Source organism: Cervus elaphus, chromosome 17 (genome assembly GCF_910594005.1).
Source record: "Cervus elaphus chromosome 17, mCerEla1.1, whole genome shotgun sequence".
NCBI classification, from domain to species: Eukaryota; Metazoa; Chordata; class Mammalia; order Artiodactyla; family Cervidae; genus Cervus; species Cervus elaphus.
Genome location: NC_057831.1, coordinates 7,599,642 through 7,625,301, shown reverse-complemented (window position 1 = coordinate 7,625,301; position 25,660 = coordinate 7,599,642). Strand labels below are relative to the sequence as shown.

At 42.2% G+C, this 25,660-nt stretch overlaps 2 protein-coding genes across 2 annotated transcripts; both read right to left on the bottom strand.

Moving 5' to 3' along the window:
* Positions 1–131: 131 nt before the first annotated feature.
* Positions 132–13,905, bottom strand: LOC122673228 (rho GTPase-activating protein 20-like). The gene is made up of 8 exons (XM_043870758.1): positions 13,892–13,905; positions 13,616–13,671; positions 13,009–13,079; positions 12,202–12,363; positions 8,725–8,834; positions 8,020–8,206; positions 6,686–6,824; positions 132–1,263 (listed from the first exon to the last, which is right to left on the bottom strand). The coding sequence occupies exons 1-8, from the start codon at positions 13,903–13,905 to the stop codon at positions 986–988; spliced, it is 1,017 nt and encodes a 338-aa protein (XP_043726693.1). The 3' UTR covers positions 132–985.
* LOC122673598 (rho GTPase-activating protein 20-like) lies at positions 13,832–25,452 on the bottom strand. Its single transcript, XM_043871518.1, has 5 exons — positions 25,272–25,452; positions 21,785–21,894; positions 21,079–21,265; positions 19,746–19,884; positions 13,832–14,325 (listed from the first exon to the last, which is right to left on the bottom strand). Exons 1-5 carry the CDS (start codon positions 25,428–25,430, stop codon positions 14,048–14,050), a joined length of 873 nt encoding a protein of 290 aa, XP_043727453.1. The 5' UTR covers positions 25,431–25,452; the 3' UTR covers positions 13,832–14,047.
* Positions 25,453–25,660: the final 208 nt, after the last annotated feature.

Below are 25,660 nucleotides of genomic sequence, written 5' to 3'. Positions count from 1 at the left end.
GCTGCCCCCTAAATTTTCTGTGAAAGACACAGGTCTGGGGTAGTGCTAGCACATAACTTGGATGACAAATTTCTTCATATCTACCATAAAATTCCCTGCATCTAGTGTAGTGCGTGGAGAGATAGTGGACAGTGAACAAGTGTTAATGCTTACAGTTCAATACACTAATTTGATAAAGCACAGTCCAAACTCTGTGACTTTCTTTTGACACATTCTGTCAGGCTCAAATGATTCATTTTTTGCCAGAGGATGAGTACTTTATGCTTAAACACTTGAGTTACAAATCAAATCCGTGTGAGACATTTTGAGTCATAAGGCGGAGTAGACTCAGCTGAAGGAGACTTGAGACGAGTGTCGACTTCAAGGGAGGAGACCAGGAGACCATTTGAGGATGAAGTGGACCCTCAGAGATTCTTACACACAGAGTCTGAAGGAAAGTTACACAGCTCAAAATAGCCTGGAGTTAAAACTCCCCTCCAGGTCCTCCCCACCATTCTATGCAAAATAAAGAACACTGTCACCCGAAGAAAAACATGGACATTAGGTTGATTACGCCCAGCTCCCAGCTGGTCCCAGCCTCTGGCCGGTCTCCGAAATTCCTTGCCCCAGCTGTGTGAGAGAGAACTGCTCTGAACAACCTTGGCGAACAGGCCCCCTTAGGACAGAGGCTTTCCACATACAGGCCTGTAGATGCTCACTCTTCTCTTGGGGTGGTGCAGCAGCTCACTCCTCTGACTGCTGCCCCTTCTCGCCTCGTTAAAGGTGATCTGTTCCTGTCAAGTGCTGGTCTCATGCTTTCTCCCAACCTCGCCTTCTCTGACTCCCTTACCTTACAGAGTCCATTTTAACTGGCCTGAGCCAGTATAGGTGGGTCTTTGTTGAAATCAGTGGAATGGATGAGAGTACCTTTTCATCTGGTATTTGCCTTGTAACTCTGCAGTACCTAAATCAGACCTTATTCTTTGAAGTAATATTATGAAACTTATCAGACAAAGCCAGACTTCTTCATTTGGGGGTAGATTTGGAAGAGAACACTTGATCTCTCAGAACTCCCCTCCTCAGGAGGGTTACAGAAAACCAAAATAAGACCTACCAGAATTGGGGTGGGCAGGCTGTCGTTATCACATACATCCTCAAGAGGAGCTCCAAAGAGCTGTTTTGGCTTTGTGGGTGGTAGAGGTGGGTGTTGGTTGTCCTCGCGAGTCCTGGAGCTACACCAAAAGGCCCAGGTTTTGACAGAACTCTTGCTAACTGTCTTCTTGTCTGAATCGAATATAGGAGAGAGATTTTCACTAGTAGTAGTTTAGCTTATTTAGCCTGATTTCCACCCCTTAGAGTCAGCAGCATGTTCATTGCAGTGGCTCAAAGAGAGAAACTGAACCATTTGTTATATAGAATTCCCCACATTCTGAAACAGACTAATTGCCTCCTTGTAGTGTTAACATGTTCTTCTTCCCCATATTCTGCAAACCAGTAGTTAAACCTAGAGGCGGGATCAGACTCAGGGTTGATTCTCCCTGTGACAGTGTTCCCCAGACAGTGCTGTCTATTCCCTTTGCCCTGTGTCATGAGGCACTTAACCTGTAGCTATACAGGTTTCCTAAAGTTAAGTATTATCAGTGGATTCTGGTATCAGATCTCATTTTAAAAGCCAAACATATTTAACATTCAAATCAAGCAGCATTTGGTTATCATTTACTTTTGTAGTAAGTTTCCTCCCTCTGTTCAATTTCCTGTTTGGGTTTCTGAGTACCCAGTCATGCCCAATTTTCTCTCATCAAGAGAATCGCCTTTCATGAGACATCCTGCCTGACCCCGGGGTTTCAGTCAGCCTCTGGACCTCTTCTCTGGGAGGCCACACCCCTCAGTCAGCTCCAAGGATGACTTCCTGCCCTCACGGTCCTTGGGAAGTAGTCATTAAACGCAGACTATGTGGTAAGATTACAGGTGGCCATTTTTCTGTAACACCTTCCTCAGCTAACCCAAAGATGAATTTTAACTACCAACAGCCCCTGTCAAAGGAATGCAATGAAGGGCTTTTCCAAGAAAGAGTGATCAGCAATGAAAAATTGAGTTCAAAGTTTCTCGTGCCCAGCTATAAATGTTTTCCTGATATTTGCTCAATAAACCTGCTTAATATTTCCTTAAATAACCTGTTTAAATAGCCAGCTACAGAAGTCAATAGAGGAGCCAAGTTGTAGAAAAATAAACAGAAGAATGTAACCACATGTTTTAAAATGCCCATCCACTTGGCTTTTCTGAGACATAGTGAGTGCATCACCATGTCCATTCAAGTGGGTGAGCCACTTGTGGTGCCGGGTAAGAGAACCAGAAGGCTCCCATTCTGCCTCCTAATGGGATAAGTTACCTGAAGCTCTTTGAGCTTCAGTTTGCTCCAACTTAACATAAATGATGCTACTTACACCTCGCTGGACTACATAACATAATGTACTACTCCGTGCAAGACATGTCACATAGCAGCCTTAATAAAGGTAATTTCCCTCCTTCAAAGGGCCTAAGGCAGCCTAGACATCAGTCAGCTCCCCCACAAGCAGACCCCACCTCCATTCTCCATTTGATTTTGCAGCCTCCAGAAGGTGTGCATTCCTGAAGGAATGTCATCACTTTGCCTTAGGCTCTTCCTGCCTTGACATCATACCGCCATCATTTTAAAAGGAGATGATGAAGAAAGCAAATGCATTCCTAAATTCAGGAAGAGATTCTCCTAATTAATATGTACAAATGTTAAAAGGATACATGTTTATATGGGTTGAGTTGCTTTATGCACCCTGGTGTCCCTGCTCTTAACCTGATTATTTTATTTCTAAAACTACCCAAAGGTATTCATGGATTCCAAATGTATTCATTCATTGTTCAGCTTTAATAAGAATGCTCAGGAAGAACGCTCCATCAGTTGCTACAAAGCTATACGTCCAGGTACTCTATGAGCATAGATGGAGTGCAAAATAGACATTAAGCCCTATACTTTTATTTTCAGGCCTAGATGGCCCTTTCGTAATCCTCATTGGTTGGTGTTAGAGTTCTTGTTGGCTCTGTGACCAATAAACGTACATACTGTAGCCACGAAAAGTATGGGGCTCAGTTGTTCAGTCGTGTCCAACTCTTGCAACGCTGTGGACTGTAGTCTATCCTGGAGTGGGTTGCCAGGGACTGTTAAACAGGTTAACTTTATAACCTCATCTTTCTTAAACAATCCTGACAAGATTTAGGTTAGTGTTTCCTCATGTTCAAATTAGGGTTTGAATGTTAAAAAGTGAAATGTTGAAACTTTGTGGGTATAGAATAACAATTATGAGAATAAAAATACTTTAAGTAGAAATTCTCTTCTGGCCCCAATACTTCTTAAGTTAGTGAGACATTCTATTCAGAGAAAGAAATATCAATGGGACAATATTGGAATGGTAGCAGGGTAGCAGGGAAAATAAGAGGAAAGATTTAAACAAAAAAAACAAACACATAAATATTTAGTCCAGTTCCATTCGCAGCCTGGCTCTGAAGCAGAATGGAAAGTGAGCTTGCTGTGGAGATAGACTCGAGAGTTCAAGTCTCAGGGGTGGTCCTACGATTGCAGAGGAATAGGACGGGGAGACCACTTTGTCCCTCACAAATTCATCCGAAGAACATTTGAACGCTGAGCAAATTCCACGAAACAACTTCTGAATGCTGGCAGAGGACATCAGGCACCCAGAAAGGCAGCCCATTGTTTTTGAGAGGAGGTAGGACAAAATATAAAAGATAAAAAGGGAGACAAAAGAGGCAGGGACAGAGATCCGTCCTGGGAAGGCAGTCTTAAAAGAGCAGAAGTTTCCAAACACCAGGAAACACTCTCATAGCGGGTCTGTGGGGAGTTTTGGAATCTCAGAGGACAATGTAACCGGGAGGAAAAATAAATATATAAATAAATAAAACCCACAGATTATGTGCCCAATGGCAGCTTCCAGCAGAAAAGTTGCCCAGACGCTGGCATCCACCACCAGCAAGTGGGGGCTGAACCGGGAGGCATGGGCTGCATTGCTTAGAGTAAGGACCGGGCCTGAATGCCCCGAGGGCAATCTGAGGGAGCTAATGTGAGATAGCAACCCGGACTGTGGGATAGCCAGAGAGAGAGAGAAAGAGAACTGTCCCGAGAAAAGCCCTAACCAAAGACTTTGCCAGACATCACCACATACACATGGACATCACCAGATGGTCAACACCGAAATCAGATTGATTATATTCTTGGCAGGCAAAGATGGAGAAGCTCTATACAGTCAGCAAAAACAAGACCAGGAGCTGACTGTGGCTCAGATCATGAACTCCTTATTGCCAAATGCAGACTTAAACTGAAGAAAGCAGGGAAGACCACTAGACCATTCAGGTATGACCTAAATCAAATCCCTGATGACTATAGAGTGGAAGTGAGAAATAGATTTAAGGGACTAAATCTGATAGACAGAGAGCCTGATGAACTATGAACGGAGGTTCGTGACATTGTACAGGAGACAGGGATCAAGAGCATCCCCATGGAAAAGAAATGCAAAAAGGCAAAATGGTTGTCTGAGGAGGCCTGACAAATAGCTGTGAAAAGAAGAGAAGCGAAAAGCAAAGGAGAAAAGGAAAGATATTCCCATTTGAATGCAGAGTTCCAAAGAATAGCCAGGAGAGAGAAGAAAGCCTTCCTCAGCGATCACTGCAAAGAAATAGAGGAAAACCACAGAATGGGAAAGACTAGACATCTCTTCAAGAAAATTAGAGAGACCAGGGGAACATTACATGCAAAGATGGGTTCAAGAAAGGACAGAAATTGTATGGACCTAACAGAAGCAGAAGATATCAAGAAGACGTGGCAAGAATACACAGAAGAACTGCACAAAGAAGACCTTCATGACCCAGATAATCACAATGGTGTGATCACTCACGTAGAGCCAGACATCCTGGAATGTGAAGTCAAGTGGGCCTTAGAAAGCATCACTTCGAACCGAGCTAGTGGATGTGATGGAATTCCAGTTGAGCTATTTCAAATCCTGAAAGATGATGCTGTGAAAGTGCTGCACTCAATATGTCAACAAATTTGGAAAACTCAGCAGGGGCCACAGGACTGGAAAAGGTCAGTTTTCATTCCAATCCCTAAGAAAGGCAATCCCAAAGAAGGCTCAAACTACCGCACAATTGCACTCATCTCACATGCTAGTAAAGTAATGCTCAAAATTCTCCAAGCCAGGCTTCAGCAATATGTGAGCTGAGAACTTCCAGATATCCAAGCTGGTTTTGAAAAGGCAGAGGAACCAGAGATCAAATTGCCAGTATCCACTGGATCATCGAAAAAGCAAGAGAGTTCCAGAAAAACATCTACTTCTGCTTTATGGACTACGCCAAAGCCTTCGAGCGAGTGGATCACAACAAACTGTGGAAAATTCTGAAGGAGATGGGAATACCAGACCACCTGACCTGCCTCTTGAGAAACCTGTATGCAGATCAGGAAGCAACAGTTAGAACTAGACACGGAACAACAGACTGGTTCCAAATAGGAAAAGGAGTACGTCAAGGCTGTACATTGTCACCCTGCTTATTTAACTTATATGCAGAGTACATCATGAGAAACGCTGGGCTGGAAGAAGCACAAGCTGGATTCAAGATTGCCAGGAGAAATATCAATAACCTCAGATATGCAGATGACACCACCCTTATGGCAGAGGGTGAGGAGGAACTAAAAAGCCTCTTGATGAAAGTGAAAGAGGAGAGTGAAAAAGTTGGCTTAAAGCTCAATATTCAGAAAACTAAGATCATGGCATCTGGTCCCATCACCTCATGGGAAATAGGTGGGGAGACAGTGGAAACAGTGTCAGACTTTATTTTTTGGGGCTCCAAAATCACTGCGGATGGTGATTGCAGCCATGAAATTAAAAGACGCTTACTCCTTGGAAGGAAAGTTGTGACCAACCTAGATAGCACATTAAAAAGCAGAGACATTACCTTGCCAACAAAGGTCCGTCTGGTCAAGGCTATGGTTTTCCAGTGGTCATGTATGGATGTGAGAGTTGTACTGTGAAGAAAGCTGAGTGCTGAAAAATTGATGCTTTTCGACTGTGGTGTTGGAGAAGACTCTTGAGAGTCCCTTGGACTGCAAGGAGATCCAACCAGTCCATACTAAAGGAGATCAGTCCTGGGTGTTCATTGGAAGGACTGATGCTGAAGCCGAAACTCCAATACTTTGGCCACCTGATGCAAAGAACTAGCTCATTGGAAAAATCCCTGATGCTGGGAAAGATTGAAGGCAGGAGCAGAAGGGGACCAGACAGGGTGAGATGGTTGGATGGCATCACTGATTCGATGGACATGAGTTTAAGTAAGCTCCGGGAGTTGGTGATGGACAGGGAGGCCTGGCACGCTGCAGCCCTTGACCCCAAGGAGTTGGGGTCACTACAGTCCTTGGGATCATCAAGAGTCAGACACGACTGAGCAACTGAACTGAACCGAACCATGATGTCTTCTAAAGCTGTATTAGCAGCTTCTTGAAATCAGAACAGTCTTATCCTTCCTTTGATCTCACAAGCGGGAAACTTCCCATGTCTTGGAGCGGATGGAAATTACTGCCCTTAGAATGTGCTTTGGACTCCAAGATCTCCCATTGACCCTGGCAGCCTTGCTGTCTTTTGCATCAAAGCCAGTTACATTATTCACGTACCTGCAACCTTCTCACTGTTATCAGTGATGTCAGTGCTATCACTGTTATCACAACTCACTGACTTTGGTCCAAAGAGAGACGTGATATCTTCTCCAAATATCTTGAGACAGTTTTCAATGAGAAATTGTATGAAAGAAATCTGTAACACAGAGGGGCAAAAAATGGGGTATTACTGTACATATGGCCTAATAGTAAATCACATTTCAGACATGAATCTTGGCTCTCACAAAAAATGCAAAAGAAGTCAGAAAAATTCACTTGATTTAAAAAATATATATATATTATATATGCATCAGCTTTTTCTAAGAAATAACTAATCCTTTCAAGAGTACTTTGGGCACAAATTTTAAAATTCTTTTCGTCGGTGGACTAAAGTTATAATATGTGGCCTAGTCTGATAGCTAAAATTTTGTAATGATTGCTACATGCTTAACACTAGGATGATTTTTAAGTAGCCTACATAGGATGTTTGGGACAAAAATGTATATTTTCTTATTAAGTTTTGTTTATTTTTATTGAACTTTTTTCTAGTTTTCTTGAGATAGAATTTATATATAGCATCTCATTAAACTTGATAAAGCATCAAATGCAACACAAATTTTGAAATTCACTTCAGTGAAGAACTATCTGAAACGTGGGTAGCAGAGGTTTCTGTGTGGGGTGGCAGGGTTTGTGACGGAAGAAAGCATCTGGAGAGAAAACATGTCTGTCTGTCTAACTGCATTGCCTTGCCTCACACTTGCTGTCCAGGGGAGCTTGGAAAAGAGCTGTGATCTTCTTAGGCATGTTGTGGCTCTGTCAGGATGTTCTGAAATATTTTACTAGCCTCCTCATCCTCTAGCAGAGACACAATAGGAGCCAAGTATTTTCCTGAATGAGCCAGAACTGGCAGAGTGAGGCCGGTATGTGTGGAACCTTGGGTGCTCATATTGCCCAGGCCGCCTAAGATGTGCCGAGACTGACCAGATGTATTGGGTGTTGTCATCATTGTGTAATGGTGAAATCATAGTTTGGAGGTTTGTACACCCCTCAGTGATTAGGCTGAGAGTTGAATCTTGGTTCTCAGACTCCAAAGCCACGTTCTTCTCTATCACACCATCCTACTCTTATCTCTCTATTGTTTAATCTCTTGGATGGCAAAGGAGAAGTGACTCGACTGTTCTCAGTTGCAACACACCTTCCCATGCCCAACCAGAGCAGGCCTCTGCCAGTCCAAGGCAGTGTAATTAAAATGTGCACTTTAAATGACTGGTTCACCAGAGTTAATACCACAGACTTCAGGTTCAAAATGGGGACTCTGCCCTGCAAGGCATAAAAATGAGAGCTCTCATTACCTTCTTGGTGAAGTTTTCTAATGCTGTGCTGCCAGAATTAAGCAGACCAAGAATGCTTGGGGTGATACACACTGATAAATTATAAGCTGTCATCTGATTGGATGAGGAATGTTGCTCAATGTTGTGTAACACTCCAAAAAGGTATCGCAGAAAAACTACATTGGCTCTTGGCAGCTGGTCTAGAAGCCTAATGACAGAAAAAGGCACTTATCAATAAAGCGAGTCATTTTGCTCAGTAAGTGGAAATACAGAGAACAAAGTACTTCTTTTTATACCATGTCCACAGTCCATTCTCACAGTTCCAGGCATGAATGCACACAAAAAGGTTTCACCGAGTTGAATTCCTGAGCCAGTAAGAACTGCTCTGGTTAGTTAAGTGTTTGTATTTAAGATCATACCGCTGGCAGATTGGTTCTTTATCATCTCTTTTTAGACCAATGGATTTCATCTCCAACGATTTCGTGTATTCAGGAGGTGTAAAATGGTCAAGCATTCCATATTAATAAGATTAGCAGAAAAACACCAATTACAATGTCATCAATAAGGCGTGCATCTCCTTTCAAACTGGCTTCCATGGGTATGATCAAGTGAAACCTTTTGATACTGGTCATTATTTTAGTGGACACAGCTGTAAACCATAAGCTGATATTTTCCTAAGAGTATGTTGGTTGTATTTTCTCAGAGTTGAGAAAATTTCATCATTACCTCTGGGTCGCAGTTATTTTCTCCTCCTCATTCCCTTGATCAATAACATCAAGCCATTTATCATAGAGAGTGGCTGAAAATATGCCTCCTGGAATATTTCGAAGAAAATCCTTATATAGATCAAAAAATATATATTAGTCTTATGATAAATTCAATGGAGAAGTTGCAAAGAAAATATTTAGTTGACAAATTCAGTTCAGTCCGTGGTTCCTTCATAGCCACGCAGACTGATTCACACAGAGCTTGGCTGTGATTCTCCACAGCCTTGCACATCCAGAAGTACTGGTTGGATTTTCCCCAACTAAAATTAGACGCATAAAAGGAGAGTTTGGGCTGTAGTGAGAATGAAGCTAAAGCTCCTTCTATCACCTGGAACTTACTCTTTGTGTTCATGTTAGCACATTCGTACAAACTGGCAAGGTCTGGTGATAACTCATCCTAAATCCTGTTAGTTTCTTGAAAAGAAATGCACATACCCATTTTGTTTGTTTACTTAAGACACAGTGCTTGCTCTGAATTCAAGAAAGAGAAGTTCTGAAATAAAACAAACAAAAGTACACCCCTACATGCTCTTATACACATATTAAGAGAAGACTTGAGGTATATGTGCTCTTTGGGAAAAAGCTAGTCTGATAATAGCTTCAGTCTTTTTCCTTCTTTTTTTTTTTAAACCATATAAAAGTTCAGTCCTACAGACTTTTAAGCAGCAGGTGTTAGAAATAAATCAAAAGCCCCAAAGGGTAAACAACATGTTACCCTTACAACTCTTTGAATGGAATATATCCTCCCCAAAGAGGAAACTGAGAATTTAGATACATTGCAACTTCACACCTGTGGGATAGAAAATGCAAATGTAAGCTTCCTAAGTGGAGGCCTAGAAAGTTCATCACTGATGAACAAGTCTTAGTATCATAGAATGGGGCCTATTAAAGTAGATGAAGTTGTAAACTGTTGTGCAAGACTGAGGGGAAATGATTGTATTGCCTTGCCAGTTTCAAAGGCACAACTTGCTTCCTCTGGTCTTAATGTAGAGCCTGACTTCTCTTAATAGTATCTTGTTCAGGCAATGTTTCTGGGCAACTGTCGTGATTATAATGCAGTCAGTGTTCACTTGTTTCAGTACTTATTGAGCTGCTGTTTGTGCCAGGCACTCTTTTGAGTACTGAGGACAGAGTACAAAGATAATGTACAAAGTCGCAGTCCTCTCATACTTTTTCTTGTAATTGGTATACAGTACCCAATCATGGTCATTAGGTTTTCACTATGCTTTTTATGGAGTGCCCACAGTACATTTGGAAGGAGGAAGCACTCCACTTCCGTTCAGTCGTTCAGTCGTGTCCTACTCTTTGGGACCCCATGGACTGCAGCACGCCAGGCTTTCCTGTCCATCACCAACACCTGGGTCTTGCTCAAATTCATGTCCGTCGAGTTGGTGATGCCATTCGACCACCTCAGCTGGCTTTGGCTTCTGGGTGTCTGGGAGTGTGCAGCAGGCCTTTGCCTTGTGTACCAAACTACATGCACTTGGAGAGTGTGTCTCTTCTCTCTCCTGAACCCTGTGCTGTAGAATCGATTGGTGAGACTGAGTATGGTTAAGCCAGGACATGACTCATGCAGAATATGCTGTGGGTATTTGCTATTGGATCTCTGTTTATAGACAGTTTAGTGGAAAACTCAATGTGGTTCTGTCTATATATTCATTTGTGATTTAGACCAACTTTATGGTGGCTTTACATATGGTATTATCAAGGCTGAGGTTGCAAAGTCTGATTCCCCACCAAGATCAATCAACTTTAGGAAAAGAACACTTTGGGATTGTGTCAGACCTGTACCTATAAGTAGCCACCCTCTTACTAGTCTGTGCTTAGAGCATGGAAATAGGCAAGAGCCTAGTAAATCTTGCTCAGAACTCAAATCAGTCCCCAGGGTGCACCTTACAGAGGGTAGCACTCTACTTGCTGTTTGCACACCTAGTGTGTGTTATTATGGTGCACGTGCAGTAGGGGTCAGCTCTAAGTAGTATCTGCAGTGTTGCTGTTATCATACAATCGAACATTAATAGGGGACAAGGAAAGACCATATGTTTAGTTTCTAAGGTAATTTTAATAACCTGTCTGTAGTTATTACTACATCAATATATCTTTGTTCATAGCTGCTAACAAGTATCAAGATGAATTGATTAAATTTTTTTGCTGTTCTATTATTGCCCTGGTAGAAATTTAACTATACACTTGTGATTTAGCTGTATCATTTCAAACTCAGTCTATTTTTTGTATGAATCTATTGAATTTTCAAAATTCCAAACTGATTTTGACTGTTGCACTCACTTTAAAAATAAGATTTATAAGATGAGGCATGTAATAAAAACTGGTTACCATGTAACTGTAACCTTGGGTGGTGGGTTAAACATACAAATATTAACAAACGGTGTGGAAGATGGTAAGAGAGATCAAAGGAGGAACAAATGGTGGAGTCATCCCTACACTAATTTTAAAGTAAAAGGCATTGAGAGACAGGGGAAGGAAGGATGGTGAAATGATCAGAGAATTTGGTGGCCTCACTAAGCGTTTTTCGATTCCCTGTAAGACAAATGGGCTTCCCAGGTGGTGCTAGTGATAAAGAACCTGCCTGCCAATGCAGGAGATGCAAGGGATGCAGGTTTGATCCCTGAATCAGGAAGATCTCCTGGAGAAGGGCATGGCAGCCCACTCTAGTATTCTTGCCTGGAGAATCCCATGGACCAAGGGGCCTGGTGGGCTACAGTCCATGGGATCACAGAGAGTCGGAAGCAACTAGGTGACTAACACACGCACACACACACACGCACACACACACACACACACACGAGTTTACCACAGTAAGTAACCATCTGTCTTGCATCCATGCTGAGTTGCTTCAGCCGTGTCTGACTCTGTGCCACCCCATGGACTATATAGCCTGCTGGACTCCTCCGTCCATGGGATTCTCCAGGCAAGACTACTGGAGTCGGTATGCCAGTCCCTTTTCCAGGGATCCTTCCAACCCAGGAATGGAACCCAGGTCTCCCACATTGCAGGCGGATTCTTTACTGTCTGAGCCCCTTGGGAAGTTACTTCTGTTAACTATTTCCAAAAGCTTAATGTAAATTTTATTTTGGAAATGCTGCCTTCGTTAAAAGATGATGAGGAAGTCATGAAAAGCAGGAAGCTTGTTTTGGTAAACACTCTATGTGTAAGTGTGTATTTTGAAATTTATTATTATTCTTTTGCATGGAGTGTTCAGGAGTCAAGATGTGCAATGAAAAAGGAAAATATCTAATATGTGGGGCTTATCGTATTTGGGGTACCTTCCTTCAATTTTGGCTTTGTGAAGTGTTTTTCACTTTTTCAAATCCTTCCTCTCTTATGCCTCTTATGTTTCCTGGGCAGTCGTAATGAAGGACCAGTCATACAGCTTCAGATTTCCTCTGTGTGTGGATAATGCTCAAATGTTCCTTACCTTTAAGGTGGATGCTACCACAAGAATGGACTCATCATCCAAGTTCACTTTGTCCCCAGAGTTTAGTTTCTTCTTTAGGGCTTTGCATGATTGTATTTTGCCTGATTTTCCGAAGATGCCTTTTGTAAACGGCCCGTTTTGGTTGATAAAGGAAAGCATATCCTATAGGGAAGGAAAGAAAAGAAAAGTATGGGACATTTCATATCTACAAGCCCAGAGCACAAGCTTGCTCCTCTTTTGACAGAGCTGTGGTGTATGAGGGTACAGTGCTAGAACTGGACCGAAGTCAATTTGAAATTTTTTCTTCAGTGTCTCTAAATATATTTTCTACCCAACAATCGATTTGGCATTCATACCCTGAGACATTTTAAACATTTGTGTAATCAGATTTTCCGTTTAATGAATTTACCGTGTTAAACGTCTCTGCTTTGAGGCCTTTGTAGATTCACCCTCTCCTCCTTCACCGCTCCTTTCTCATTATTCCCTGTTATAGATGCTCTTCCCTAAGTGTGGAAATCGTTTTGCCATATTCATGCTCCATTTGTGTATTCCCCTTTCAGGGACTGTCCACCCCATTCATTCCTATTTCCTGTATTCCCTCCCCTCAAAATCAGGCTCAATATGCCTCTCCTCCTTCTCCGACGACATTTCTTTCTCATCAGCCTTTCTAGTTCCTTTTTCTGTATTTTAATATCCTCTGCTGTCTGCAGAGTAGAGAGATAACAGATATTGGAGCCAGGTTTTTCAAGGAATTTGGAAATCTGTTCTGCTACTTATCCACTGTGTGACTTTAAGCATAGCACATACTTGGGTGAGGCTCTTTTGTTTTTCATTTATGAAGTGGGGGTGATGATAATCATAGCTGCCCCCTAAATTTTCTGTGAAAGACACAGGTCTGGGGTAGTGCTAGCACATAACTTGGATGACAAATTTCTTCATATCTACCATAAAATTCCCTGCATCTAGTGTAGTGCGTGGAGAGATAGTGGACAGTGAACAAGTGTTAATGCTTACAGTTCAATACACTAATTTGATAAAGCACAGTCCAAACTCTGTGACTTTCTTTTGACACATTCTGTCAGGCTCAAATGATTCATTTTTTGCCAGAGGATGAGTACTTTATGCTTAAACACTTGAGTTACAAATCAAATCCGTGTGAGACATTTTGAGTCATAAGGCGGAGTAGACTCAGCTGAAGGAGACTTGAGACGAGTGTCGACTTCAAGGGAGGAGACCAGGAGACCATATGAGGATGAAGTGGACCCTCAGACATTCTTACACACAGAGTCTGAAGGAGAGTTACACAGCTCAAAATACCCTGGAGTTAAAATTCCCCTCCAGGTCCTCCCCACCGTTCTATGCAATATAAAGAACTCTGTCACCCGAAGAAAAACATGGACATTAGGTTGATTACGCCCAGCTCCCAGCTGGTCCCAGCCTCTGGCCGGTCTCTGAAATTCCTTGCCCCAGCTGTGTGAGAGAGAACTGCTCTGAACAACCTTGGCGAACAGGCCCCCTTAGGACAGTAGCTTTCCACATACAGGCCTGTAGATGCTCACTCTTTTCTTGGGGTGGTGCAGCAGCTCACTCCTCTGACTGCTGCCTCTTCTCGCCTTGTTAAAGGTGATCTGTTCCTGTCAAGTGCTGGTCTCATGCTTTCTCCCAACCTCGCCTTCTCTGACTCCCTTACCTTACAGAGTCCATTTTAACTGGCCTGAGCCAGTATAGGTGGGTCTTTGTTGAAATCAGTGGAATGGATGAGAGTACCTTTTCATCTGGTATTTGCCTTGTAACTCTGCAGTACCTAAATCAGACCTTATTCTTTGAAGTAATATTATGAAACTTATCAGACAAAGCCAGACTTCTTCATTTGGGGGTAGATTTGGAAGAGAACACTTGATCTCTCAGAACTCCCCTCCTCAGGAGGGTTACAGAAAACCAAAATAAGACCTACCAGAATTGGGGTGGGCAGGCTGTCGTTATCACATACATCCTCAAGAGGAGCTCCAAAGAGCTGTTTTGGCTTTGTGGGTGGTAGAGGTGGGTGTTGGTTGTCCTCGCGAGTCCTGGAGCTACACCAAAAGGCCCAGGTTTTGACAGAACTCTTGCTAACTGTCTTCTTGTCTGAATCGAATATAGGAGAGAGATTTTCACTAGTAGTAGTTTAGCTTATTTAGCCTGATTTCCACCCCTTAGAGTCAGCAGCATGTTCATTGCAGTGGCTCAAAGAGAGAAACTGAACCATTTGTTATATAGAATTCCCCACATTCTGAAACAGACTAATTGCCTCCTTGTAGTGTTAACATGTTCTTCTTCCCCATATTCTGCAAACCAGTAGTTAAACCTAGAGGCGGGATCAGACTCAGGGTTGATTCTCCCTGTGACAGTGTTCCCCAGACAGTGCTGTCTATTCCCTTTGCCCTGTGTCATGAGGCACTTAACCTGTAGCTATACAGGTTTCCTAAAGTTAAGTATTATCAGTGGATTCTGGTATCAGATCTCATTTTAAAAGCCAAACATATTTAACATTCAAATCAAGCAGCATTTGGTTATCATTTACTTTTGTAGTAAGTTTCCTCCCTCTGTTCAATTTCCTGTTTGGCTTTCTGAGTACCCAGTCATGCCCAATTTTCTCTCATCAAGAGAATCGCCTTTCATGAGACATCCTGCCTGACCCCGGGGTTTCAGTCAGCCTCTGGACCTCTTCTCTGGGAGGCCACACCCCTCAGTCAGCTCCAAGGATGACTTCCTGCCCTCACGGTCCTTGGGAAGTAGTCATTAAACGCAGACTATGTGGTAAGATTACAGGTGGCCATTTTTCTGTAACACCTTCCTCAGCTAACCCAAAGATGAATTTTAACTACCAACAGCCCCTGTCAAAGGAATGCAATGAAGGGCTTTTCCAAGAAAGAGTGATCAGCAATGAAAAATTGAGTTCAAAGTTTCTCGTGCCCAGCTATAAATGTTTTCCTGATATTTGCTCAATAAACCTGCTTAATATTTCCTTAAATAACCTGCTTAAATAGCCAGCTACAGAAGTCAATAGAGGAGCCAAGTTGTAGAAAAATAAACAGAAGAATGTAACCACATGTTTTAAAATGCCCATCCACTTGGCTTTTCTGAGACATAGTGAGTGCATCACCATGTCCATTCAAGTGGGTGAGCCACTTGTGGTGCCGGGTGAGAGAACCAGAAGGCTCCCATTCTGCCTCCTAATGGGATAAGTTACCTGAAGCTCTTTGAGCTTCAGTTTGCTCCAACTTAACATAAATGATGCTACTTACACCTCGCTGGACTACATAACATAATGTACTACTCCGTGCAAGACATGTCACATAGCAGCCTTAATAAAGGTAATTTCCCTCCTTCAAAGGGCCTAAGGCAGCCTAGACATCAGTCAGCTCCCCCACAAGCAGACCCCACCTCCATTCTCCATTTGATTTTGCAGCCTCCAGAAGGTGTGCATTCCTGAAGGAATGTCATCACTTTGCCTTAGGCTCTTCCTGCCTTGACATCATACCGCCATCATTTTAAAAGGAGATGATGAAGAAAGCAAATGCATTCCTAAATTCAGGAAGAGATTCTCCTAATTAATATGTACAAATGTTAAAAGGATACATGTTTATATGGGTTGAGTTGCTTTATGCACCCTGGTGTCCCTGCTCTTAACCTGATTATATTATTTCTAAAACCACCCAAAGGTATTCATGGATTCCAAATGTATTCATTCATTGTTCAGCTTTAATAAGAATGCTCAGGAAGAACGCTCCATCAGTTGCTACAAAGCTATACGTCCAGCTACCCTATGAGCATAGATGGAAAGCAAAATAGACATTAAGCCCTATACTTTTATTTTCAGGCCTAGATGGCCCTTTCGTAATCCTCATTGGTTGGTGTTAGAGTTCTTGTTGGCTCTGTGACCAATAAACGTACATACTGTAGCCACGAAAAGTATGGGGCTCAGTTGTTCAGTCGTATCCAACTCTTGCAACGCTGTGGACTGTAGTCTATCCTGGAGTGGGTTGCCAGGGACTGTTAAACAGGTTAACTTTATAACCTCATCTTTCTTAAACAATCCTGACAAGATTTAGGTTAGTGTTTCCTCATGTTCAAATTAGGGTTTGAATGTTAAAAAGTGAAATGTTGAAACTTTGTGGGTATAGAATAACAATTATGAGAATAAAAATACTTTAAGTAGAAATTCTCTTCTGGCCCCAATACTTCTTAAGTTAGTGAGACATTCTATTCAGAGAAAGAAATATCAATGGGACAATATTGGAATGGTAGCAGGGTAGCAGGGATAATAAGAGGAAAGATTTAAACAAAAAAAACAAACACATAAATATTTAGTCCAGTTCCATTCGCAGCCTGGCTCTGAAGCAGAATGGAAAGTGAGCTTGCTGTGGAGATAGACTCGAGAGTTCAAGTCTCAGGGGTGGTCCTACGATTGCAGAGGAATAGGACGGGGAGACCACTTTGTCCCTCACAAATTCATCCGAAGAACATTTGAACGCTGAGCAAATTCCACGAAACAACTTCTGAATGCTGGCAGAGGACATCAGGCACCCAGAAAGGCAGCCCATTGTTTTTGAGAGGAGGTAGGACAAAATATAAAAGATAAAAAGGGAGACAAAAGAGGCAGGGACAGAGATCCGTCCTGGGAAGGGAGTCTTAAAAGAGGAGAAGTTTCCAAACACCAGGAAACACTCTCATAGCGGGTCTGTGGGGAGTTTTGGAATCTCAGAGGACAACGTAACCGGGAGGAAAAATAAATATATAAATAAATAAAACCCACAGATTATGTGCCCAATGGCAGCTTCCAGCAGAAAAGTTGCCCAGACGCTGGCATCCACCACCAGCAAGTGGGGGCTGAACCGGGAGGCATGGGCTGCATTGCTTAGAGTAAGGACCGGGCCTGAATGCCCCGAGGGCAATCTGAGGGAGCTAATGTGAGATAGCAACCCGGACTGTGGGATAGCCAGAGAGAGAGAAAGAGAACTGTCCCGAGAAAAGCCCTAACCAAAGACTTTGCCAGACATCACCACATACACATGGACATCACCAGATGGTCAACACTGAAATCAGATTGATTATATTCTTTGCAGGCAAAGATGGAGAAGCTCTATACAGTCAGCAAAAACAAGACCAGGAGCTGACTGTGGCTCAGATCATGAACTCCTTATTGCCAAATGCAGACTTAAACTGAAGAAAGCAGGGAAGACCACTAGACCATTCAGGTATGACCTAAATCAAATCCCTGATGACTATAGAGTGGAAGTGAGAAATAGATTTAAGGGACTAAATCTGATAGACAGAGAGCCTGATGAACTATGAACGGAGGTTCGTGACATTGTACAGGAGACAGGGATCAAGAGCATCCCCATGGAAAAGAAATGCAAAAAGGCAAAATGGTTGTCTGAGGAGGCCTGACAAATAGCTGTGAAAAGAAGAGAAGCGAAAAGCAAAGGAGAAAAGGAAAGATATTCCCATTTGAATGCAGAGTTCCAAAGAATAGCCAGGAGAGAGAAGAAAGCCTTCCTCAGCGATCACTGCAAAGAAATAGAGGAAAACCACAGAATGGGAAAGACTAGACATCTCTTCAAGAAAATTAGAGAGACCAGGGGAACATTACATGCAAAGATGGGTTCAAGAAAGGACAGAAATTGTATGGACCTAACAGAAGCAGAAGATATCAAGAAGACGTGGCAAGAATACACAGAAGAACTGCACAAAGAAGACCTTCATGACCCAGATAATCACAATGGTGTGATCACTCACGTAGAGCCAGACATCCTGGAATGTGAAGTCAAGTGGGCCTTAGAAAGCATCACTTCGAACCGAGCTAGTGGATGTGATGGAATTCCAGTTGAGCTATTTCAAATCCTGAAAGATGATGCTGTGAAAGTGCTGCACTCAATATGTCAACAAATTTGGAAAACTCAGCAGGGGCCACAGGACTGGAAAAGGTCAGTTTTCATTCCAATCCCTAAGAAAGGCAATCCCAAAGAAGGCTCAAACTACCGCACAATTGCACTCATCTCACATGCTAGTAAAGTAATGCTCAAAATTCTCCAAGCCAGGCTTCAGCAATATGTGAGCTGAGAACTTCCAGATATCCAAGCTGGTTTTGAAAAGGCAGAGGAACCAGAGATCAAATTGCCAGTATCCACTGGATCATCGAAAAAGCAAGAGAGTTCCAGAAAAACATCTACTTCTGCTTTATGGACTACGCCAAAGCCTTCGAGCGTGTGGATCACAACAAACTGTGGAAAATTCTGAAGGAGATGGGAATACCAGACCACCTGACCTGCCTCTTCAGAAACCTGTATGCAGGTCAGGAAGCAACAGTTAGAACTAGACACGGAACAACAGACTGGTTCCAAATAGGAAAAGGAGTACGTCAAGGCTGTACATTGTCACCCTGCTTATTTAACTTATATGCAGAGTACATCATGAGAAACGCTGGGCTGGAAGAAGCACAAGCTGGAATCAAGATTGCCAGGAGAAATATCAATAACCTCAGATATGCAGATGACACCACCCTTATGGCAGAGGGTGAGGAGGAACTAAAAAGCCTCTTGATGAAAGTGAAAGAGGAGAGTGAAAAAGTTGGCTTAAAGCTCAATATTCAGAAAACTAAGATCGTGGCATCTGGTCCCATCACCTCATGGGAAATAGGTGGGGAGACAGTGGAAACAGTGTCAGACTTTATTTTTTGGGGCTCCAAAATCACTGCGGATGGTGATTGCAGCCATGAAATTAAAAGACGCTTACTCCTTGGAAGGAAAGTTATGACCAACCTAGATAGCACATTAAAAAGCAGAGACATTACCTTGCCAACAAAGGTCCGTCTGGTCAAGGCTATGGTTTTCCAGTGGTCATGTATGGATGTGAGAGTTGTACTGTGAAGAAAGCTGAGTGCTGAAAAATTGATGCTTTTCGACTGTGGTGTTGGAGAAGACTCTTGAGAGTCCCTTGGACTGCAAGGAGATCCAACCAGTCCATACTAAAGGAGATCAGTCCTGGGTGTTCATTGGAAGGACTGATGCTGAAGCCGAAACTCCAATACTTTGGCCACCTGATGCAAAGAACTAGCTCATTGGAAAAATCCCTGATGCTGGGAAAGATTGAAGGCAGGAGCAGAAGGGGACCAGACAGGGTGAGATGGTTGGATGGCATCACTGATTCGATGGACATGAGTTTAAGTAAGCTCCGGGAGTTGGTGATGGACAGGGAGGCCTGACACGCTGCAGCCCTTGACCCCAAGGAGTTGGGGTCACTACAGTCCTTGGGATCATCAAGAGTCAGACACGACTGAGCAACTGAACTGAACCGAACCATGATGTCTTCTAAAGCTGTATTAGCAGCTTCTTGAAATCAGAACAGTCTTATCCTTCCTTTGATCTCACAAGCGGGAAACTTCCCATGTCTTGGAGCGGATGGAAATTACTGCCCTTAGAATGTGCTTTGGACTCCAAGATCTCCCATTGACCCTGGCAGCCTTGCTGTCTTTTGCATCAAAGCCAGTTACATTATTCACGTACCTGCAACCTTCTCACTGTTATCAGTGACGTCAGTGATATCACTGTTATCACAACTCACTGACTTCGGTCCAAAGAGAGACGTGATATCTTCTCCAAATATCTTGAGACAGTTTTCAATGAGAAATTGTATGAAAGAAATCTGTAACACAGAGGGGCAAAAAATGGGGTATTACTGTACATATGGCCTAATAGTAAATCACATTTCAGACATGAATCTTGGCTCTCACAAAAAATGCAAAAGAAGTCAGAAAAATTCACTTGATTTAAAAAATATATATATATATTATATATGCATCAGCTTTTTCTAAGAAATAACTAATCCTTTCAAGAGTACTTTGGGCACAAATTTTAAAATTCTTTTCGTCGGTGGACTAAAGTTATAATATGTGGCCTAGTCTGATAGCTAAAATTTTGTAATGATTGCTACATGCTTAACACTAGGATGATTTTTAAGTAGCCTACATAGGATGTTTGGGACAAAAATGTATATTTTCTTATTAAGTTTTGTTTATTTTTATTGAACTTTTTTCTAGTTTTCTTGAGATAGAATTTATATATAGCATCTCATTAAACTTGATAAAGCATCAAATGCAACACAAATTTTGAAATTCACTTCAGTGAAGAACTATCTGAAACGTGGGTAGCAGAGGTTTCTGTGTGGGGTGGCAGGGTTTGTGACGGAAGAAAGCATCTGGAGAGAAAACATGTCTGTCTGTCTAACTGCATTGCCTTGCCTCACACTTGCTGTCCAGGGGAGCTTGGAAAAGAGCTGTGATCTTCTTAGGCATGTTGTGGCTCTGTCAGGATGTTCTGAAATATTTTACTAGCCTCCTCATCCTCTAGCAGAGACACAATAGAAGCCAAGTATTTTCCTGAATGAGCCAGAACTGGCAGAGTGAGGCCAGTATGTGTGGAACCTTGGGTGCTCATATTGCCCAGGCCGCCTAAGATGTGCCGTGACTGACCAGATGTATTGAGTGTTGTCATCATTGTGTAATGGTGAAATCATAGTTTGGAGGTTTGTACACCCCTCAATAATTAGGCTGAGAGTTGAATCTTGGTTCTCAGACTCCAAAGCCACGTTCTTCTCTATCACACCATCCTACTCTTATCTCTCTATTGTTTAATCTCTTGGATGGCAAAGGAGAAGTGACTCGACTGTTCTCAGTTGCAACACACCTTCCCATGCCCAACCAGAGCAGGCCTCTGCCAGTCCAAGGCAGTGTAATTAAAATGTGCACTTTAAACTGGTTCACCAGAGTTAATACCACAGACTTCAGGTTCAAAATGGGGACTCTGCCCTGCAAGGCATAAAAATGAGAGCTCTCATTACCTTCTTGGTGAAGTTTTCTAATGCTGTGCTGCCAGAATTAAGCAGACCAAGAATGCTTGGGGTCATACACACTGATAAATTATAAGCTGTCATCTGATTGGATGAGGAATGTTGCTCAATGTTGTGTAACACTCCAAAAAGGTATCGCAGAAAAACTACATTGGCTCTTGGCAGCTGGTCTAGAAGCCTAATGACAGAAAAAGGCACTTATCAATAAAGCGAGTCATTTTGCTCAGTAAGTGGAAATACAGAGAACACAGTACTTCTTTTTATACCATGTCCACAGTCCATTCTCACAGTTCCAGGCATGAATGCACACAAAAAGGTTTCACCAAATTTAATTCCTGAGCCAGGTAAGAACTGCTCTGGTTAGTTATGTGTTTGTATTTAAGATCATACCGCTGGCAGATTGGTTCTTTATCATCTCTTTTTAGACCAATGGATTTCATCTCCAACGATTTCGTGTATTCAGAAGGTGTAAAATGGTCAAGCATTCCGTATTAATAAGATTAGCAGAAAAACACCAATTACAATGTCACCAATAAGGCGTGCATCTCCTTTCAAACTGGCTTCCAGGGGTATGATCAAGTGAAACCGTTTGATACTGGCCATTATTTTAGTGGACACAGCTGTAAACTATAAGCTGATATTTTCCTAAGAGTATGTTGGTTGTATTTTCTCAGAGTTGAGAAAATTGCATCATTACCTCTGGGTCGCAGTTATTTTCTCCTCCTCATTCCCTTGATCAATAACATCAAGCCATTTATCATAGAGAGTGGCTGAAAATATGCCTCCTGGAATATTTCGAAGAAAATCCTTAGATAGATCAAAAAATGTATATTAGTCTTATGATAAATTCAATGGAGAAGTTGCAAAGAAAATATTTTGTTGACAAATTCAGTTCAGTCCGTGGTTCCTTCATAGCCACGCAGACTGATTCACACAGAGCTTGGCTGTGATTCTCCACAGCCTTGCACATCCAGAAGTACTGGTTGGATTTTCCCCAACTAAAATTAGACGCATAAAAGGAGAGTTTGGGCTGTAGTGAGAATGAAGCTAAAGCTCCTTCTATCACCTGGAACTTACTCTTTGTGTTCATGTTAGCACATTCGTACAAACTGGCAAGGTCTGGTGATAACTCATCCTAAATCCTGTTAGTTTCTTGAAAAGAAATGCACATACCCATTTTGTTTGTTTACTTAAGACACAGTGCTTGCTCTGAATTCAAGAAAGAGAAGTTCTGAAATAAAACAAACAAAAGTACACCCCTACATGCTCTTATACACATATTAAGAGAAGACTTGAGGTATATGTGCTCTTTGGGAAAAAGCTAGTCTGATAATAGCTTCAGTCTTTTTCCTTCTTTTTTTTTTTAAACCATATAAAAGTTCAGTCCTACAGACTTTTAAGCAGCAGGTGTTAGAAATAAATCAAAAGCCCCAAAGGGTAAACAACATGTTACCCTTACAACTCTTTGAATGGAATATATCCTCCCCAAAGAGGAAACTGAGAATTTAGATACATTGCAACTTCACACCTGTGGGATAGAAAATGCAAATGTAAGCTTCCTAAGTGGAGGCCTAGAAAGTTCATCACTGATGAACAAGTCTTAGTATCATAGAATGGGGCCTATTAAAGTAGATGAAGTTGTAAACTGTTGTGCAAGACTGAGGGGAAATGATTGTATTGCCTTGCCAGTTTCAAAGGCACAACTTGCTTCCACTGGTCTTAATATAGAGCCTGACTTCTCTTAATAGTATCTTGTTCAGGCAATGTTTCTGGGCAACTGTCGTGATTATAATCCAGTCAGTGTTCACTTGTTTCAGTACTTACTGAGCTGCTGTTTGTGCCAGGCACTCTTTTGAGTACTGAGGACAGAGTACAAAGATAATGTACAAAGTCGCAGTCCTCTCATACTTTTTCTTGTAATTGGTATACAGTACCCAATCATGGTCATTAGGTTTTCACTATGCTTTTTATGGAGTGCCCACAGTACATTTGGAAGGAGGAAGCACTCCATTTCCGTTCAGTCGTTCAGTCGTGTCCTACTCTTTGGGACCCCATGGACTGCAGCACGCCAGGCTTTCCTGTCCATCACCAACACCTGGGTCTTGCTCAAATTCATGTCCGTCGAGTTGGTGATGCCATTCGACCACCTCAGCTGGCTTTGGCTTCTGGGTGTCTGGGAGTGTGCAGCAGGCCTTTGCCTTGTGTACCAAACTACATGCACTTGGAGAGTGTGTCTCTTCTCTCTCCTGAACCCTGTGCTGTAGAATCGATTGGTGAGACTGAGTATGGTTAAGCCAGGACATGACTCATGCAGAATATGCTGTGGGTATTTGCTATTGGATCTCTGTTTATAGACAGTTTAGTGGAAAACTCAATGTGGTTCTGTCTATATATTCATTTGTGATTTAGACCAACTTTATGGTGGCTTTACATATGGTATTATCAAGGCTGAGGTTGCAAAGTCTGATTCCCCACCAAGATCAATCAACTTTAGGAAAAGAACACTTTGGGATTGTGTCAGACCTGTACCTATAAGTAGCCACCCTCTTACTAGTCTGTGCTTAGAGCATGGAAATAGGCAAGAGCCTAGTAAATCTTGCTCAGAACTCAAATCAGTCCCCAGGGTGCACCTTACAGAGGGTAGCACTCTACTTGCTGTTTGCACACCTAGTGTGTGTTATTATGGTGCACGTGCAGTAGGGGTCAGCTCTAAGTAGTATCTGCAGTGTTGCTGTTATCATACAATCGAACATTAATAGGGGACAAGGAAAGACCATATGTTTAGTTTCTAAGGTAATTTTAATAACCTGTCTGTAGTTATTACTACATCAATATATCTTTGTTCATAGCTGCTAACAAGTATCAAGATGAATTGATTAAATTTTTTTGCTGTTCTATTATTGCCCTGGTAGAAATTTAACTATACACTTGTGATTTAGCTGTATCATTTCAAACTCAGTCTATTTTTTGTATGAATCTATTGAATTTTCAAAATTCCAAACTGATTTTGACTGTTGCACTCACTTTAAAAATAAGATTTATAAGATGAGGCATGTAATAAAAACTGGTTACCATGTAACTGTAACCTTGGGTGGTGGGTTAAACATACAAATATTAACAAACGGTGTGGAAGATGGTAAGAGAGATCAAAGGAGGAACAAATGGTGGAGTCATCCCTACACTAATTTTAAAGTAAAAGGCATTGAGAGACAGGGGAAGGAAGGATGGTGAAATGATCAGAGAATTTGGTGGCCTCACTAAGCGTTTTTCGATTCCCTGTAAGACAAATGGGCTTCCCAGGTGGTGCTAGTGATAAAGAACCTGCCTGCCAATGCAGGAGATGCAAGGGATGCAGGTTTGATCCCTGAATCAGGAAGATCTCCTGGAGAAGGGCATGGCAGCCCACTCTAGTATTCTTGCCTGGAGAATCCCATGGACCAAGGGGCCTGGTGGGCTACAGTCCATGGGATCACAGAGAGTCGGAAGCAACTAGGTGACTAACACACGCACACACACACACACACACACACACACACACACACACACACACACAGGAGTTTACCACAGTAAGTAACCATCTGTCTTGCATCCATGCTGAGTTGCTTCAGCCGTGTCTGACTCTGTGCCACCCCATGGACTATAGCCTGCCGGACTCCTCCGTCCATGGGATTCTCCAGGCAAGACTACTGGAGTCGGTATGCCAGTCCCTTTTCCAGGGATCCTTCCAACCCAGGAATGGAACCCAGGTCTCCCACATTGCAGGCGGATTCTTTACTGTCTGAGCCCCTTGGGAAGTTACTTCTGTTAAGTATTTCCAAAAGCTTAATGTAAATTTTATTTTGGAAATGCTGCCTTCGTTAAAAGATGATGAGGAAGTCATCAAAAGCAGGAAGCTTGTTTTGGTAAACACTCTATGTGTAAGTGTGTATTTCGAAATTTATTATTATTCTTTTGCATGGAGTGTTCAGGAGTCAAGATGTGCAATGAAAAAGGAAAATATCTAATATGTGGGGCTTATCATATTTGGGGTACCTTCCTTCAATTTTGGCTTTGTGAAGTGTTTTTCACTTTTTCAAATCCTTCCTCTCTTATGCCTCTTATGTTTCTTGGGCTGTCATAAAGAAGGACCAGTCATACAGCTTCAGATTTCCTCTGTGTGTGGATAAGGCTCAAACTTTCCTTACCTTTAAGGTGGATGCTACCACAAGAATGGATTCATCATCCAAGTTCACTTTGTCCCCGGAATTTAGTTTCTTCTTTAGGGCTCTGCATGATTGTATTTTGCCAGATTTTCTGAAGATGCCTTCTGTAAACAGCCCTTTTTTATTGATAACGGAAAGCATATTCTATAGGGAAGGAAAGAAAAGAAAAGTATGGGACGTTTCATATCTACAAGCCCAGAGCACAAGCTTGCTCCTCTTTCGACAGAGCTGTGGTGTATGAGGGTACAGTGCTAGAACTGGACCGAAGTCAATTTGAAATTTTTTCTTCAGTGTCTCTAAATATATTTTCTACCCAGCAATCGATTTGGCATTCATATCCTGAAACATTTTAAACACTTGTGTAATCAGAC